Below are 14557 nucleotides of genomic sequence, written 5' to 3' on the forward strand. Positions count from 1 at the left end.
TGCTAATTTTCACATTCAGATCAGCAGATTTTTGCATGCAGGGAACTGCATTTGTGTGTGTGTTTGTGTGTGTGTGTTTTTTTTCCCTCACTGGGTGCGGGGAGGAGATCCGAAAAAGGACACACAAACACACACAGAGACCTCCATGGCAGCCCCCTTTCCCCAGGCCCGTCTAGACTACCTGCGGGACCAGTTCCAGATCCGCGAAAACGACTTCCTGACCTTCGACGCCATGCGCCACGCAGCCCAGTGTGTGGGGAGAGCCATTCGCGGCAAGACCGACTACGGCCTGATGGTCTTCGCTGACAAGGTTTGCCAGGGGGCGGGGCAGAAATCCTGAGCAGTGGCGCACTGTTCTGCAGACTCGGGAGGGGGAGGTGGGCGTGTGGGCTATGGCGGGCACCCATTCTCCCCAGGTAACACGCCCCACGACTCTCGGCAGCGCTTCGCGCGGGCGGACAAGCGAGGCAAGCTCCCCCGCTGGATCCAGGAGCACATCACGGACGCCAACCTCAACTTGACGGTGGATGAGGCCGTGCAGGTGTCAAAGTTCTTCTTGCGCCAAATGGCCCAGCCGTTCCGCAAGGTGAGTGGCGGGAGAGGAGGTTCCGGGTTGGCCGACTTTTAACTGGGCTGGAGGAAGGGACTCGGGGAGTGCCAACGGTCCACAGGTTAGGGGGAGCAATACTTGCCTTGCCCCGGGTACAGGCAACCCACGCTATGTCACTGCTGGGATAAACGGCATTTCCGTGCGCTGCTCTGGTTCGCCAGAAGTGGCTTAGTCCTGCTGGCCACATGACCTGGAAGCTGTACGCCAGCTCCCTCGGCCAATAAGGTGAGATGAGCACTGCAACCCCAGAGTCGGTCACGACTGGACCTAATGGTCAGGGGTCCCTTTACCTTTTTAACTTAGGATTGGAGGGGGTGGCAGGTATGAGGACGAGCCCTTCCTACTCCTGACCCCAGATCCCATCCTCTCTTTCGCCAGGAGGACCAGCTGGGTCTGTCTCTCCTCACCTTTGAGCAGCTGCAGTCGGAGGAGACGCTACGCAAGGTGCAGGAAATTGCCCACCAGGTGTGAGGCAAGCAGGAAGAGGAAGCAGAAAGCACAAATGGGGGTCTCCCCGCAGCTCCTGCCTCAGCCTGGCCCACCGGCGGAGACGAAATCAGAGGAGCCAAACTCACATGGATTTCATACCCCACACACCCACACCCAAAAAGACTCTGATTGCCAGTTCCAGATTTTGGACTCAGGTTGCAATAAAATAGTTTTTTTGTTTTTCTTAAGTGCTGAGTGTTATTCATTCTGCTTTGCTATCCTGCCATAATAATATTATTATTATTAATAATTATTATTTATACCCCGCCCATCTGGCTGGGTTTCCCCAGCCACTCTAGGCGGCGTCCAACGAAGTATTAAAATACAGTGGTCTGTTAAACATTAAAAGCTTCTCTAAACAGGGCTGCCTTCAGATGCCTTCTAAAAGTCTGGTAGTAGTTCTTCTCTTTGACATCTGGTGGGAGGGCGTTCCACAGGGCGGGCGCCACCACCGAGGAGGCCCTCTGCCTGGTTCCCTGTAACTTGGCTTCTCGCAGTGAGGGAACTGCCAAAAGGCCCTTGGAGCTGGATCTCAGTGTCCTGGCTGAACAATAGGGGTGGAGACGCTCTTTCAGGTATACTGGGCTGAGGCCGTTTAGGGCTTTAAAGGTCAGCACCAACGCTTTGAATTGTGCTTGGAAACGTCCTGGGAGCCAATGCAGATCTCTCAGGACCCGTGTTATGGGGTCTCGGCGGCGGCTCCCAGTCCCCAGTCTAGCTGCCGCATTCTGGATTAGTTGTAATTTCCAGGTCACCTTCAAAGGTAGCCCCACGTAGAGCGCATTGCAGTAGTCCAAGCGAGAGATAACTAGAACATGCACCACTCTGGCGAGACAATCTGCGGGCAGGGAAGGTCTCATCCTGCGTAGCAGATGGAGCTGCCCTGGACACAGAATTGACCTGTGCCTTCATGGACAGCTGTGAGTCCAAAATGACTCCCAGGCTGCGCACCTGGTCCTTCAGGGGCACAGTTGCCCCATTCAGGACCAGGGAGTCCTCCACACCTGCCTGCTCCCTGTCCCCCAAGAACAGTACTTCTGTCTTGTCAGGATTCAACCTCAATCTGTTAGCCGCCATCCATCCTCCAACCGCCTCCAGACACTCACACAGGACTCTTCCCCTTCTCCCTGTCCACTAAATTAATGAAGCAGACAACATTCAGCAGTCACTGGTCCAGTATCCATTTACAACCATTTATTTGGGGCAGAGAGATATGCTTTCAGTTGCATAAATACAATAAATATTGTGACTTTGGCTGGAGGGAGACAGCAGCGATTTTTTTCCTCTGGGGCGGGCGGGAAGGGGAGTGCAACTTTACCTGGTCGTACGCAAAGAGTTAAGGCAGCAGCGGAGTGGGGGGCAGAGACCCTCCTGTCCAGCTGCTTTGGGAAGGGCCACCCATTGCCCCCCCCAAAGGTCCTGAGAAATAACAGCCTGTTTGTCCTGATTGCGGGGGGACTGGACCTGATCTCCATCCCGGCCCCAGGGAACAGGGGCGTTCCAGCTGTGGGATGGTGGTGGGGGGTCTCCACTTGGTGCAGGAGACCCAGCCCTGGTTCCAGCAGCCCCACAAGCTCAGCTGAAGGCTGGCCGAGGGGAGGAGAGAGAGGCTCAAGCTTCGGCCCAGCCTAAAGGCAGCAGCGAGGGAAGCGCGGCGGGAGGAAGGGGCCGGGCTAGGCCTAAGTGGAGCTGCTTTGCATGAGGTCCTGGGAGCTGGAGCTCAGCGTCCGGGCGCCAGTCAGGGTCCTGCTGCTGGGCTGCTGCAAAACAAACAGACAAGGCTACAGCACTGCAGCAAAAGCCAAGTTTCTAGCCCTCATCGCTTCAGGCTGCAACTCCTTCCTTTGAAGGGGGGTTGGAATTTATCTTTGCAGTTCTTTCTAGTAAGTACCATAATGATCATGATTATTTGTCGGCAGCTTGCAGAAATCAATTATCTCCAAATGGAGGTGTAGAGAGAAAGAGGGCACGTTTATGCATATGTGGTGGGAATGCGAGAAAGTGAAGGGCTTCTGGGGAAAAATATATGATGAAGTAAGGAAAATGCTACAATATAGCTTTGTTAAGAAACCAGAGACCTTTCTACTAGGGATAACCAGAAGGGAAATTAAAAGGAAGGATTTCAAACTTTTCCAATATGCAATAACTGCCGCGAGGACGCTGATAGCTCAAAGGTGGAAACAAGAACAAGTACCGACTCTGGACGAATGGAGAAATAAACTAATTGATTATGCGGAATTAGACAAACTAACGGGGAAAATTAGACTTCAAAGAGACCATAAGTTTTTGGAGGATTGGGGAAAATTTAGAGAGTATTTGAAAACTATATGTGAGGAGAATACAACGCTAGTGTGTTTTAAAGAGGCTTTGTGAAAAGTGAGGAATATCGCAAAAATGTAAATAAGGATATAAAGAAATTACTTAAAGGTGATACTATATATTAAGAAATGTGTAAATAGGAGAATTATTATGGATGACTGTCAGAGGAGTGGAGGGAGGTTCAACAAACTAAAATACGTGATGTGGAAAATGGAAAGATGGAAGTTTTTATAGAAAATGTAATAAAAAATATTTGCAAAAAAAAAAAAAAAATTATCTCCAAATGTGGCGGCCTTGAATTTATGAGTCGGGAGTCAGTGCCACCCAGAGGAAGGGAGCGTTTGGGAGACTCTGCAGCTGCCACCTGGGCTGGCTCGTCAACAGTTCGGATCATCAAGATGTTTCTCTTCCTTAATTTATAACTAGTATCTTGTAAACTTTGGCTCGACTTTGCGTTTGGCACTGCCTAGCAAAGGGCTCAGCCCAGCCCAGCTTCACGCAGCCTCCCAGTTTAGGGGAGTTAGAACAATAAAACAATGAAATGAAACGATAAATTAAAGCAACAAAACGAAGCACTAAAAGAAGTTAAGAAATAAAATGGGAGAGAGGATAACAACAAATGCTGAGGGTTGTTTATAGAGCAGAAATTTGCCTTAGAGCTCAAAACCCTGATTCAAGCATTCGGCAGCCATCTTAAAATCCTCTATCTCATCCTCGTTTAAAGCCACCCAATTTGGGTTTCCTGTGGCAGCGAGTTCCACAAGGGAAACCGACCCCCCAGGATTTCTTGCATGTGAGGCAGGGCTCTGTCCCCGCAGCCCTGGCACCTGGCCCCTCCTCTCCCCTGCCACAGACTCACCGTCGGGGACGCAGCAGCCGCTCTCTCACCCACGTGCAAGACGTTCAGCGAAGTGGCTCTTTTCATCCTGTCCAAAAAGACAAACACCTGTCAAGTTCTGACGCACCTGTGCATGCCTGGTTTCTGAGCACAATTCAAAGGGTTGGTGCTGACCTTGAAAGCCCTAAACGGCTTCAGCCCAGTATACCTGAAGGAGAATCTCCACCCCCATCGTTCTACCCGGACACTGAGGTCCAGCTCTGAGGGCCTTCTGGCGGTTCCCTCCCTCCCTGCAAGAAGTGGGTCTTCTCGGTAGTGGCACCCGCCCTGTGAAATGCCTTCCAGTTAGATGTCAAGGAAATAAACAACTATCTGGCTTTTAGAAGACTTCTCAAGGCAGCCCTGTTTAGGGGAGTTTTTAATGTTTGATGTTTTATCGCGTTTTTAGTACAGTGGAAGCTCGGGTTGCGAACGTGATCTAGGCGGGATGCATGTTCACAACCCGCAGCGACGCATCTGCGCACGAGTGGGTTGCAATTCGGTGCTTCTGCACATGCGCAAAGCACAGTTTAGCGCTTCTGCGCATGTGCGACCACCGAAACCTGGAAGTAACCTGTTCTGGTACTTCTAGGTTTTGGCGGGTCCATAACCCGAAAAAACGCAACCTGAAGCGTCTGTAACCCGAGATATGACTGTATTCTGTTGGGAGCTGCCCAGAGTGGCTGGGAAAACCCAGCCAGACGAACGGGGTATAAATAATAAATTAATAATAATAATAATAATAATAATAATAATGGCTTTTTAAAGAATCATAGAATTGGAAAGTTGGAAGCAGCGCTCTGCTCCCCCCACCCACTGTAATCTAGCGCAACCTCCTGCAAGGCAGTAATCGCAGCTCAAGAATCCCTGACCGATGGCTGTCCAACAACCAGCGAATCATGGAGTTGGAAGGGACCCCCAAAGGTCATCTATTCCAGCCCTTTGCACAATGCAGGAATCTCAACTAAAGCATCCAAGACAGATAGCCATCCAAATCTCTGCTTAAAAACCTCCAAAGTCGGGAAGAGGGGACCACCTTCTCAGGGAGCCTCTTCTATTGTTAAGAGTTCTTCCCCTCAGATAGTTCTTCCTAATATTTAGTCAGAATATACTTCCTTGTAACTTGAAGCCATCGTTTCGGTTCCTGCCCCTCCAGAGCAGGATAAAACACACTTGCTCCATCAGCCCTTCAGCTATTTGAAGATGGCTGTCATCTCACCCTCTCCGTCTAAGCACCCCCAACTCCCTCAATTGTTCCTTGCGAAAACGGTGTTTGTGTGATAATTGCTTGCTTGGAGGCAAACGTTTCTGCCTCCAGATTCCAGGGAGACCCAGACTCACCCTGGGGCCGAGGCTGCAATGGGGCGCCGTCCGCCTTCCCCTTTGAGTTTGGAGACGAGTTTCTCGCTGCCTCGCTTGAGGGACTCGCGGAAGCGGGAAAAGGAGCTGCTGCGCCTCAGGTTCCCCAGGGAGTCCTGGCAAAAAGGGAGGGATCACAGAATTGTAAAAAGGTAAAGGACGCCTGGATGGTTAAATCCAGTCAAAGGTAACTATGGGGTTGCAGCATTCATCTCGCTTTCAGGCCAAGGGAGCCGGCGTTTGTCCACAGACAGCTTTCTGGGTCATGTGGCCAGCAGGACTAAATCACTTCTGGCACAACGGTACAGTGTGACGGAAACCAGAGCACACGGAAACGCCATTTACTTTCCCACCGGAGCGGTACCTATTTATCTACTTGCACTGGTGTGCTTTCGAACTGCTAGGTTGGCAGGAGCTGGGACAGAGCAACGGGAGCTCACTCCGTCACGGGGATTCAAACCGCCGACCTTCTGATCGGCAAGACCAAGAGGCTCGGTGGTTTAGACCACAGTGCAACCAGTGTCCATCTACAGAATTGTAGAGTTGGAAGGGACCCAAAGGATCGTCTAGTCCAACCCCCTGAAATGCAGGTAAAAAGGTAAAGGTAAAGGGACCCCTGACCATTAGGTCCAGTCGTGGCCGACTCTGGGGTTGCGACGCTCATCTTGCTTTACTGGCTGAGGGAGCTGGCATACAGCTTCCGGGTCATGTGGCCAGCATGACTAAGCCGCTTCTGGCGAACCAGAGCAGCGCACGGAAACGCCGTTTACCTTCCTGCCAGAGCGGTACCTATTTATCTACTTGCACTTTGACGTGCTTTCGAACTGCTAGGTGGGCAGGAGCAGGGACTGAGCAACGGGAGCTCACCTCGTTATGGGGATTCGAACCGCCGACCTTCTGATCGGCAAGCCCTAGGCTCTGTGGTTTAACCCACAGCGCCACCTGCGTCCCTCTGAAATGCAGGAGCCACAGTTAAATCCTGCTGGGGGTGCAAAGGGTAATACAATCTTTCTGCAGACTAGGATGGGGAGGTGGGGTCAAGACCTAAAAACAGAGAAGAGGTGGGGAAGCCCCCCAAAGCAGCCCCAACACAAACCTGGCTATACAGAGCGCCTCTTCCGGGTCCCGTTCTGCTCTCATCTGAAAGATGCAGGGGAAAGGATGGAGAGAATAAGATAAGGTTGCCAGACATCCCCGTTTCCCAGGGACAGTCCCCCAGATTTACAAATCAGCCCCCTGACAAAATCCATCTATTTAGCAGGAAGTTGAAAAGTGGCCCCGGATTCATTGAAAAAAATCTGGTAACCTTAGAAGAAGATGCCCCTTACCTCTCTCGCCCTGACCTAGCCACTGTGATCCACATGACGGTCACCTCCAGACTTGATTATTGTAACTCGCTCTACTTGGGGCTGCCCTTGAGATTGACCCAGAAACTCCAGTGGGTGCAGAATGCCGCGGCGAGACTCCTTATGGGGTCCTCGCCGCGGGATCACATTCACCCGGTGCTATACCAGCTGCACTGGCTCCCGGTGGAGTACAGGGTCAGGTTTAAGGTGCTGGTTTTGACCTTTAAAGCCCTATACGGCCTAGGACCCTCGTACCTACGGGACCGCCTCTCCTGGTATGTCCCACGGAAGACCTTAAGGTCCACAAAAGACAACATTTTGGAGGTCCCAGGTCGCAAGGTGGTTAGATTGGTCTCAACTAGGGCCAGGGCCTTTTCAGCTGTGGCCCCGATCTGGTGGAACGCTCTGTCACAAGAGACTAGGGCCTTGCGGGACTTGACATCTTTCCGCAGGGCCTGCAAGACAGAGCTGTTCCGCCTGGCCTTTGGTTTGGACTCGGTCTGACCCCCTCCTTTCATAATCCTCATAGAACTCTAGCCCAATGGTTGCCATTAATTTGATTCTGAATTAGTTTTAGAATGAATTGATTTTAGAATGCTGTGTTACTTTTATTGTTGTTAGCCGCCCTGAGCCCGGCTTCGGCTGGGGAGGGCGGGATATAAATAAATAAATAAATAAATAAATTATTATTATTATTATTATTATTATTATGCATGGTTTGCCGCTACATCGCCCTTCCCCAAACTTCCCTCTCCATACTCTGCTGCAGAGAAACACAACTGCAAGCCGGCTGCTCACCGCCTCTGCTGACGCCCAAATCCTGGTCATGTGTGGACAGAATTTCCTTGTAGAGCTCCTCAGCCTGTTGGTACTTGCCCTGCTTCAGGTAAGACGATGCCTGGGCGAGAAGAGAGGAAGGCAGTTTTAGCTGGGTGGCTCCATACCCGATGACGTCACCTGTTTCCCTACTGAAAAAACAAGTAACTAGAAAGGAGGTTCTTTTTATCTTATGTGGTGGTCTTCTAGTAAGGTTAAGGCTTACTGGGAAATGATATATAATGAAATGAAAGGGATGTTTAAAATAAGATTTGTAAAAAAAACTTCAGAAGCTTTCCTTTTGCGCATTACAGTGGTACCTCGGGTTAAGTACTTAATTCGTTCTGGAGGTCCATTCTTAACCTGAAACTGTTCTTAACCTGAAGCACCACTTTAGCTAATGGGGCCTCCCGCTGCTGCTGTGCCACCAAAGCACGATTTCTGTTCTCATCCTGAAGCAAAGTTCTTAACCCGAGTTACTATTTCTGGGTTAGCGGAGTCTGTAACCTGAAGCGTATGTAACCCGAGGTACCACTGTATAGGAACAGAACTACCCAAACTGTATTGCGATTTATTCATGTATGCGACTACTGTGGAAAGAATGTTACTTGCCCCAAAATGGAAAGAAGTAGAAGTTCCAGCAAAGGAAGAATGGATACAAAAACTTATAGAATATGCAGAAATGGCGGGACTCACCGGAAGAATAAGAAATCAAGATAACAAACTTTTTTTTAAAATAAAAAAAATCCTTCCAGTAGCACCTTTAAGACCAACTAAGTTAGTTCTTGGTATGAGCTTTCGTGTGCAAGCACACTTCTTCAGATACACTGAAACAGAAGTTGCCAGATCCTTCTATATAGTGAGAAGGTGGAGAGGGGTATTACTCAGAAGGGTGGTGGGAATGGGAGATTGGCAGATAGCTGAGATGAGCCTGCTGACGACTCTTAACGACTGTAATAGGTCTTACAGGAAAAGGCAAGGGGTGAGAAGGTGAGAAATGGCTTAGTCATGTATAATGGGATAAGAATCCAATGTCTTGTTGTAAGCGATGGTGTTTTCTGGTCACATACACCCGGACAACACCATTACTGGCCCCAACAACATCACACATACCATCTCGGGACTATTCAATTGCTCATCATCTAACATTGTGTATGGCATCAAATGCCAACAGTGTCCTTCAGCTCTCTATATTGGACAAACAGGCCAAACCTTACGCCAAAGAATAAATGGACATAAATCTGACATCAAGAATCACAAAACAGAGAAACCAGTAGGAGAACACTTCAATCTCCCAGGACATTCTATACAAGATCTCAAAGTAGCTGTTTTACTACAAAGGAATTTCAGAAATAGACTGGAAAGAGAAGCTGCTGAATTGCAACTCATTACCAAACTTAAAACCATGGAGAGACCTGGTTTGAACAAAGACATTGGATTCTTCACAACACAACACCTCTCAACCCACTGGAGAACAACAACCACCCTCCCAACAGAACACTGACCACCAACTACCTCCGAAAAAGTGTTACACAAAAAGGGACTCCACATGGACCCCTCCTGATGGACGCAATACCACACTGGACTTGTACATTGACTGCTTCCGCCACAGAATCCAAACAGATGTGACCAGAAAACACCATCGCTTACAACAAAATCTAAACCATGCTGAAAGGAGAGCCATAGATAATCTCAGAAACAACCCAGACATTATAATTAAAGAAGCAGACAAAGGTGGAGCTGTCGTCATCATGAACAAAACTGACTACATTCAGGAGGCTCACAGACAACTTTCCAATACCGCCTTTTACACAAAATTGGACTCAGACCCCACACAAGAATACAAGAAAGAACTGAACAAGATTGTTAAGGAGCTACCCCCACACATCCAAGAACAGATCCTCACCAACACACCAACAGAACCTCGACCAGGAACTTTCTATCTTCTACCTAAAATACACAAACCAGGAAATCCAGGACGCCCCATCATTTCAGGTATTGGCACTATTACAGTGGGTGTCTCCGGTTATATGGACTCTGTTCTGAAACCATATGCCATCAGTGCTCCCAGCTATGTACGTGACACCACAGATTTTCTGAGGAAAATACAATCTTTAAATAATCTTCCCAACAATACTATACTAGCTACTATGGATGTGGAATCTCTGTATACCAACATCCCACACAACGATGGTTTACAAGCTATAAGGAACACCATTTCAGATAAAACCACAGCGGACCTTGCCACCAAACTCTGCCAATTTGTCCTTACCCACAACAACTTCAAATTCGGTGATGACCTGTTCCTTCAGATCAGCGGCACAGCAATGGGCACCCGCATGGCCCCACAGTATGCCAACATCTTCATGGCAGATTTAGAACAACGTTTCCTAAACTCCTACCCACTCAAACCTCTCTTGTACCTGCGATACATTGACGATATTTTTATCATCTGGACACATGGTCAACAGACCCTGGACACCTTTCACCAGAAATTTAATGATTTTCACCCCACAATCAACCTTACAATGAATCAATCTATGCAAGAAATACATTTTTTGGACACTACTATAAAAATACAGGATGGGCGCATAGACACCACCTTATACCGTAAACCAACTGACCGACAAACATATCTACATGCCTCTAGCTACCATCCCAAACATACCAAACAGTCCATTGTATATAGCCAGGCACTACGTTACAGCCGCATCTGTTCCAATTCTACAGACAGAGACTCTCACCTAAGAGATCTACAGCAAACCTTTTCAGAACTAAAATACCCAGCAGATGAAGTTAGACAACAGATCAACAGAGCCAGACTTATACCCAGAGAGAACTTGCTGCAAGACAGACCCAAAAAAGAAAATAACAGAACACCTCTAGTCATCACATACAGCTCCCAAGTTAAAACAGTACAACGCATCATCAGAGATCTACAACCTCTCCTGGACAATGACAGTTCTCTTTCTCAAGCTCTGGGAGGAAGACCTTTCATTGCCTACAGACAGCCACCCAATCTTAAACAACTCCTAACCCACAATAATACTACAACCAGACTTAACACGGACACTGGCACCAGAGCCTGCAATAAACCCAGATGCCAACTTTGCTGCCACATACACCCGGACAACACCATTACTGGCCCCAACAACATCACACATACCATCTCGGGACTATTCAATTGCTCATCATCTAACATTGTGTATGGCATCAAATGCCAACAGTGTCCTTCAGCTCTCTATATTGGACAAACAGGCCAAACCTTACGCCAAAGAATAAATGGACATAAATCTGACATCAAGAATCACAAAACAGAGAAACCAGTAGGAGAACACTTCAATCTCCCAGGACATTCTATACAAGATCTCAAAGTAGCTGTTTTACTACAAAGGAATTTCAGAAATAGACTGGAAAGAGAAGCTGCTGAATTGCAACTCATTACCAAACTTAAAACCACGGAGAGACCTGGTTTGAACAAAGACATTGGATTCTTATCCCATTATACATGACTAAGCCATTTCTCACCTTCTCACCCCTTGCCTTTTCCTGTAAGACCTATTACAGTCGTTAAGAGTCGTCAGCAGGCTCATCTCAGCTATCTGCCAATCTCCCATTCCCACCACCCTTCTGAGTAATACCCCTCCCCACCTTCTCACTATATAGAAGGATCTGGCAACTTCTGTTTCAGTGTATCTGAAGAAGTGTGCTTGCACACGAAAGCTCATACCAAGAACTAACTTAGTTGGTCTTAAAGGTGCTACTGGAAGGATTTTTTTTATTTTGACTATGGCAGACCAACACGGCTACCTATCTGTAACTGAAACTTTTTTTTATAAAAGAACGGAAATGGTTTATTGAATGTTTACAGATAAACTGTAAACAGATAAGAAAAAATTGGCAGGCTTATTGTAATAACCTGCCATTTCATTAGTTTATACTTAAAGAAGATGAATAAATGAGCGAATTAAGTTAATTTGGATACGCAGAAGGTATTAAAAATAAATTTAAGGAACCGCAGAAAGAGGGGGAAGCAAGTCGAGTTTGAAATGTCAAAATGTTTGTAAAATCAGTGAAATGTATAAACCTGAAAAGTACAAAAAAAAAAGAGAAAGAAAAAACAAAAAAACAATTAACTAGCTTTTATGGCATTCTAATTTTATGTACTGGCAATGAAACCCTTTCTACAGGGCCTGTTCCCCTGTAGGTCTAAGTTGCACTTTGCACTTTGCACTTTGATAACCTATTCTGAGCTATGGTTTTCCCAGCTATGATGTATGGAAGTGAGAGCTGGACCATAAAGAAGGCTGATCGCCGAAGAACTGATGCTTTTGAATTCTGGTGCTGGAGGAGACTCTGGAGAGTCCCATGGACTGCAAGAAGATCAAACCTCTCCATTCTGAAGGAAATCAGCCCTGAGTGCTCACTGGAAGGACAGATCCTGAAGCTGAGGCTCCAATACTTTGGCCACCTCATGAGAAGAGAAGACTGCCTGGAAAAGACCCTGATGTTGGGAAAGATGGAGAGCACAAGGAGAAGGGGACGACAGAGGACGAGATGGTGGGACAGTGTTCTCGAAGCTACCAGCATGAGTCTGACCCAACTGCGGGAGGCAGTGGAAGAGAGGAGGGCCTGGCGTGCTCTGGTCCAGGGGGTCACGAAGAGTCGGACACGACTAACCGACTAAACAACAACAACAACAACCTAGGCTGAATTTTAGCTGGTTTTAATTTGCACTGACAGCTGGAACCTCCAGCTGAACATTTTTTCATCTCCAAGAGCAGCCTAACCTTTAGCACCTAGGAAATCCTGCTTGCGGATTTTTCTATTCTTCCGCAGTCATATTGCATGCATATATATATATAATGGCTGATCTTTGCAATCGATGGCTTTTTCCTGAGATGCGCCGAGGCAGCAAAGCCATTGCAAAAATAAATGAAAGATAAAGCTTTAAAGTGGCTGTTGTGCAAATGATGCAAATATTGAAATGTGTGTTGCTTGTGCCCAAGAACACCTCCTCGCTGTTGTTACTCTACATTAAAAACAGCCCACATACTGAATCATTATGAACCATTTCTAAATGAAACACCAGCACCGAGTAAGTCAAAAGGAACCCAAAAGTCGAACAGTCCTGCAATGACCAGGGCAGTCGTGTTGCTGAATAGTCATCTTCTATAGTAGATCCTGTCTGTGAAATCTGGGAAGCCTGCCTGGCAACAACCTTGTCATCGTTTGGGCTGCACCAATCATGGGATGCTTTTACTCTTGATTTCTGTGTATTTTTTTCCTACTGTATTTTATTCTTGTAAATCATTTTGGGACCTTTTGATTATTGAGAAAGTCAGTAATAAACTCATGGAGGAGAGGTCTACTGATGGCTACCAGCCACAATGACCATGTTCTGCCTCTGGCAATTGGAGACAGCAATGTTTCTGAATGCTCGGACTACTGCAATGCGCTCTACGTGGGGCTGCCTTTGAAGGTGACCCGGAAACTACAACTAATCCAGAATGCGGCAGCTAGACTGGGGACTGGGAGCGGCAGCCGAGACCACATAACACCCATCTTGAAAGACCTACATTGGCTCCCAGGACGTTTCCGAGCACAATTCAAAGTGTCGGTGCTGACCTTTAAAGCCCTAAACGGCCTCGGCCCAGTATACTTGAAGGTGCGTCTCCACCCCCATCGTTCTGCCCGGACACTGAGGTCCAGCTCTGAGGACCTTCTGGTGATTCCCTCACTGCGAGAAGCCAAGTTACAGGGAACCAGGCAGAGGGCCTTCTCAGTGGTGGCGCCCGCCCTGTGGAACGCCCTCCCACCAGATGTCAAAGAGAAGAACAACTATCAGACTTTTAGAAGACATCTGAGGGCAGCCCTGTTTAGGGAAGCTTTTAATGTTTAATAGGTTATTGTATTTTAATGTTCTGTTGGAAGCCGCCCAGAGTGGCTGGGGAAGCCAAGCCAGATGGGCGGGGTATAAATAATAAATTATTATTATTATTATTATTATTATTATTATTATTATTATTGCCAGTTCTTAGGTTCTTGTGGAGCCTCCAGCTCCAGAGGCAGTCTACCTTGTTTCCTAGGTTCTTAGGGTTATTTGGCGACTGCAAGGATGCTGGACTAGATGGACCTCTAGCGGCCAGGCTCTTCTGATGTCCTGAAAAGTAAACGTCCTCTGGCCGACACACACACAAAACGTCTCCCCATCGTTTACCAGGTTGTTCTTGGTCTTGGCCACGTTTGGGTCGTCGGGCCCCAGCCGGGTCTGGTAGATGCAGAGAGCCCTCTGGTAGTACTGCTCCACCTCCTCAAACTTCCCTTGGTTCTGGCACAGGAGCGCCAGGTTATTCAGCTGCTTGGCCACGTCTGGGTGATCGGTGCCCAACACCTAAAGAACAAGAGTGGGTGAGAGATTCTAGCATTAGGACCTGGGAGAGACCAGGGTTCAGATCCTCCCACTGGGTGTCACTGCCTCTCTCAGCCTGGCATGCCTTGCAGGGCTGTTGTGATGGGGATTAAATGAAGGGGGGGGGAAGAACCAGGCATATACTATCTAGAGCTCCTCCGGGGGGGGGGGTTGAGATATAAATGCATTCATTCTCGAAGTTTTGGGAGAAAAGAAATGCGAGTTTTCTTTTTAAACATGCGGACTGATGCAGCGCACACACCGCTTTAGTTGCAGAGACCAGAAAGAGGTTGATTCCGCCAGCCTTATTGTCAGACCATCCTACTGTT

The 14557-nt window shown here is 47.9% G+C and overlaps 2 protein-coding genes across 6 annotated transcripts in view; one reads left to right on the forward strand and one right to left on the reverse strand.

The window, feature by feature from the left end:
• The window catches only part of ERCC2 (ERCC excision repair 2, TFIIH core complex helicase subunit), a 38458-nt gene extending 37171 nt beyond the window's left edge, over window positions 1-1287 (forward strand). The window contains exons 21-23 of the mRNA XM_081018735.1: window positions 167-310; window positions 443-586; window positions 989-1287. Coding sequence (XP_080874861.1) covers window positions 167-310; window positions 443-586; window positions 989-1081 — 381 coding nt within the window. The 3' untranslated portion in view covers window positions 1082-1287. The remainder of the gene's footprint in view (window positions 1-166; window positions 311-442; window positions 587-988) is intronic.
• A 991-nt stretch (window positions 1288-2278) lies between these two features.
• The window catches only part of KLC3 (kinesin light chain 3), a 32049-nt gene continuing 19770 nt past the window's right edge, over window positions 2279-14557 (reverse strand). For 4 of the 5 annotated variants that reach the window (XM_081018936.1, XM_081018935.1, XM_081018934.1 and 1 more), the window contains exons 8-13: window positions 14037-14210; window positions 7799-7898; window positions 6751-6794; window positions 5637-5770; window positions 4278-4344; window positions 2279-2859 (exon numbers count right to left, since the gene is read on the reverse strand). In XM_081018936.1, the coding sequence (XP_080875062.1) occupies window positions 2779-2859; window positions 4278-4344; window positions 5637-5770; window positions 6751-6794; window positions 7799-7898; window positions 14037-14210 (600 nt within the window). In that variant the 3' untranslated portion in view covers window positions 2279-2778. The remainder of the gene's footprint in view (window positions 2860-4277; window positions 4345-5636; window positions 5771-6750; window positions 6795-7798; window positions 7899-14036; window positions 14211-14557) is intronic. The other variant, XM_081018938.1, reaches the window with a different exon arrangement.

Source organism: Podarcis pityusensis (genome assembly GCF_964106645.2).
Source record: "Podarcis pityusensis genome assembly, chromosome: 8".
Lineage (NCBI taxonomy): Eukaryota > Metazoa > Chordata > Lepidosauria > Squamata > Lacertidae > Podarcis > Podarcis pityusensis.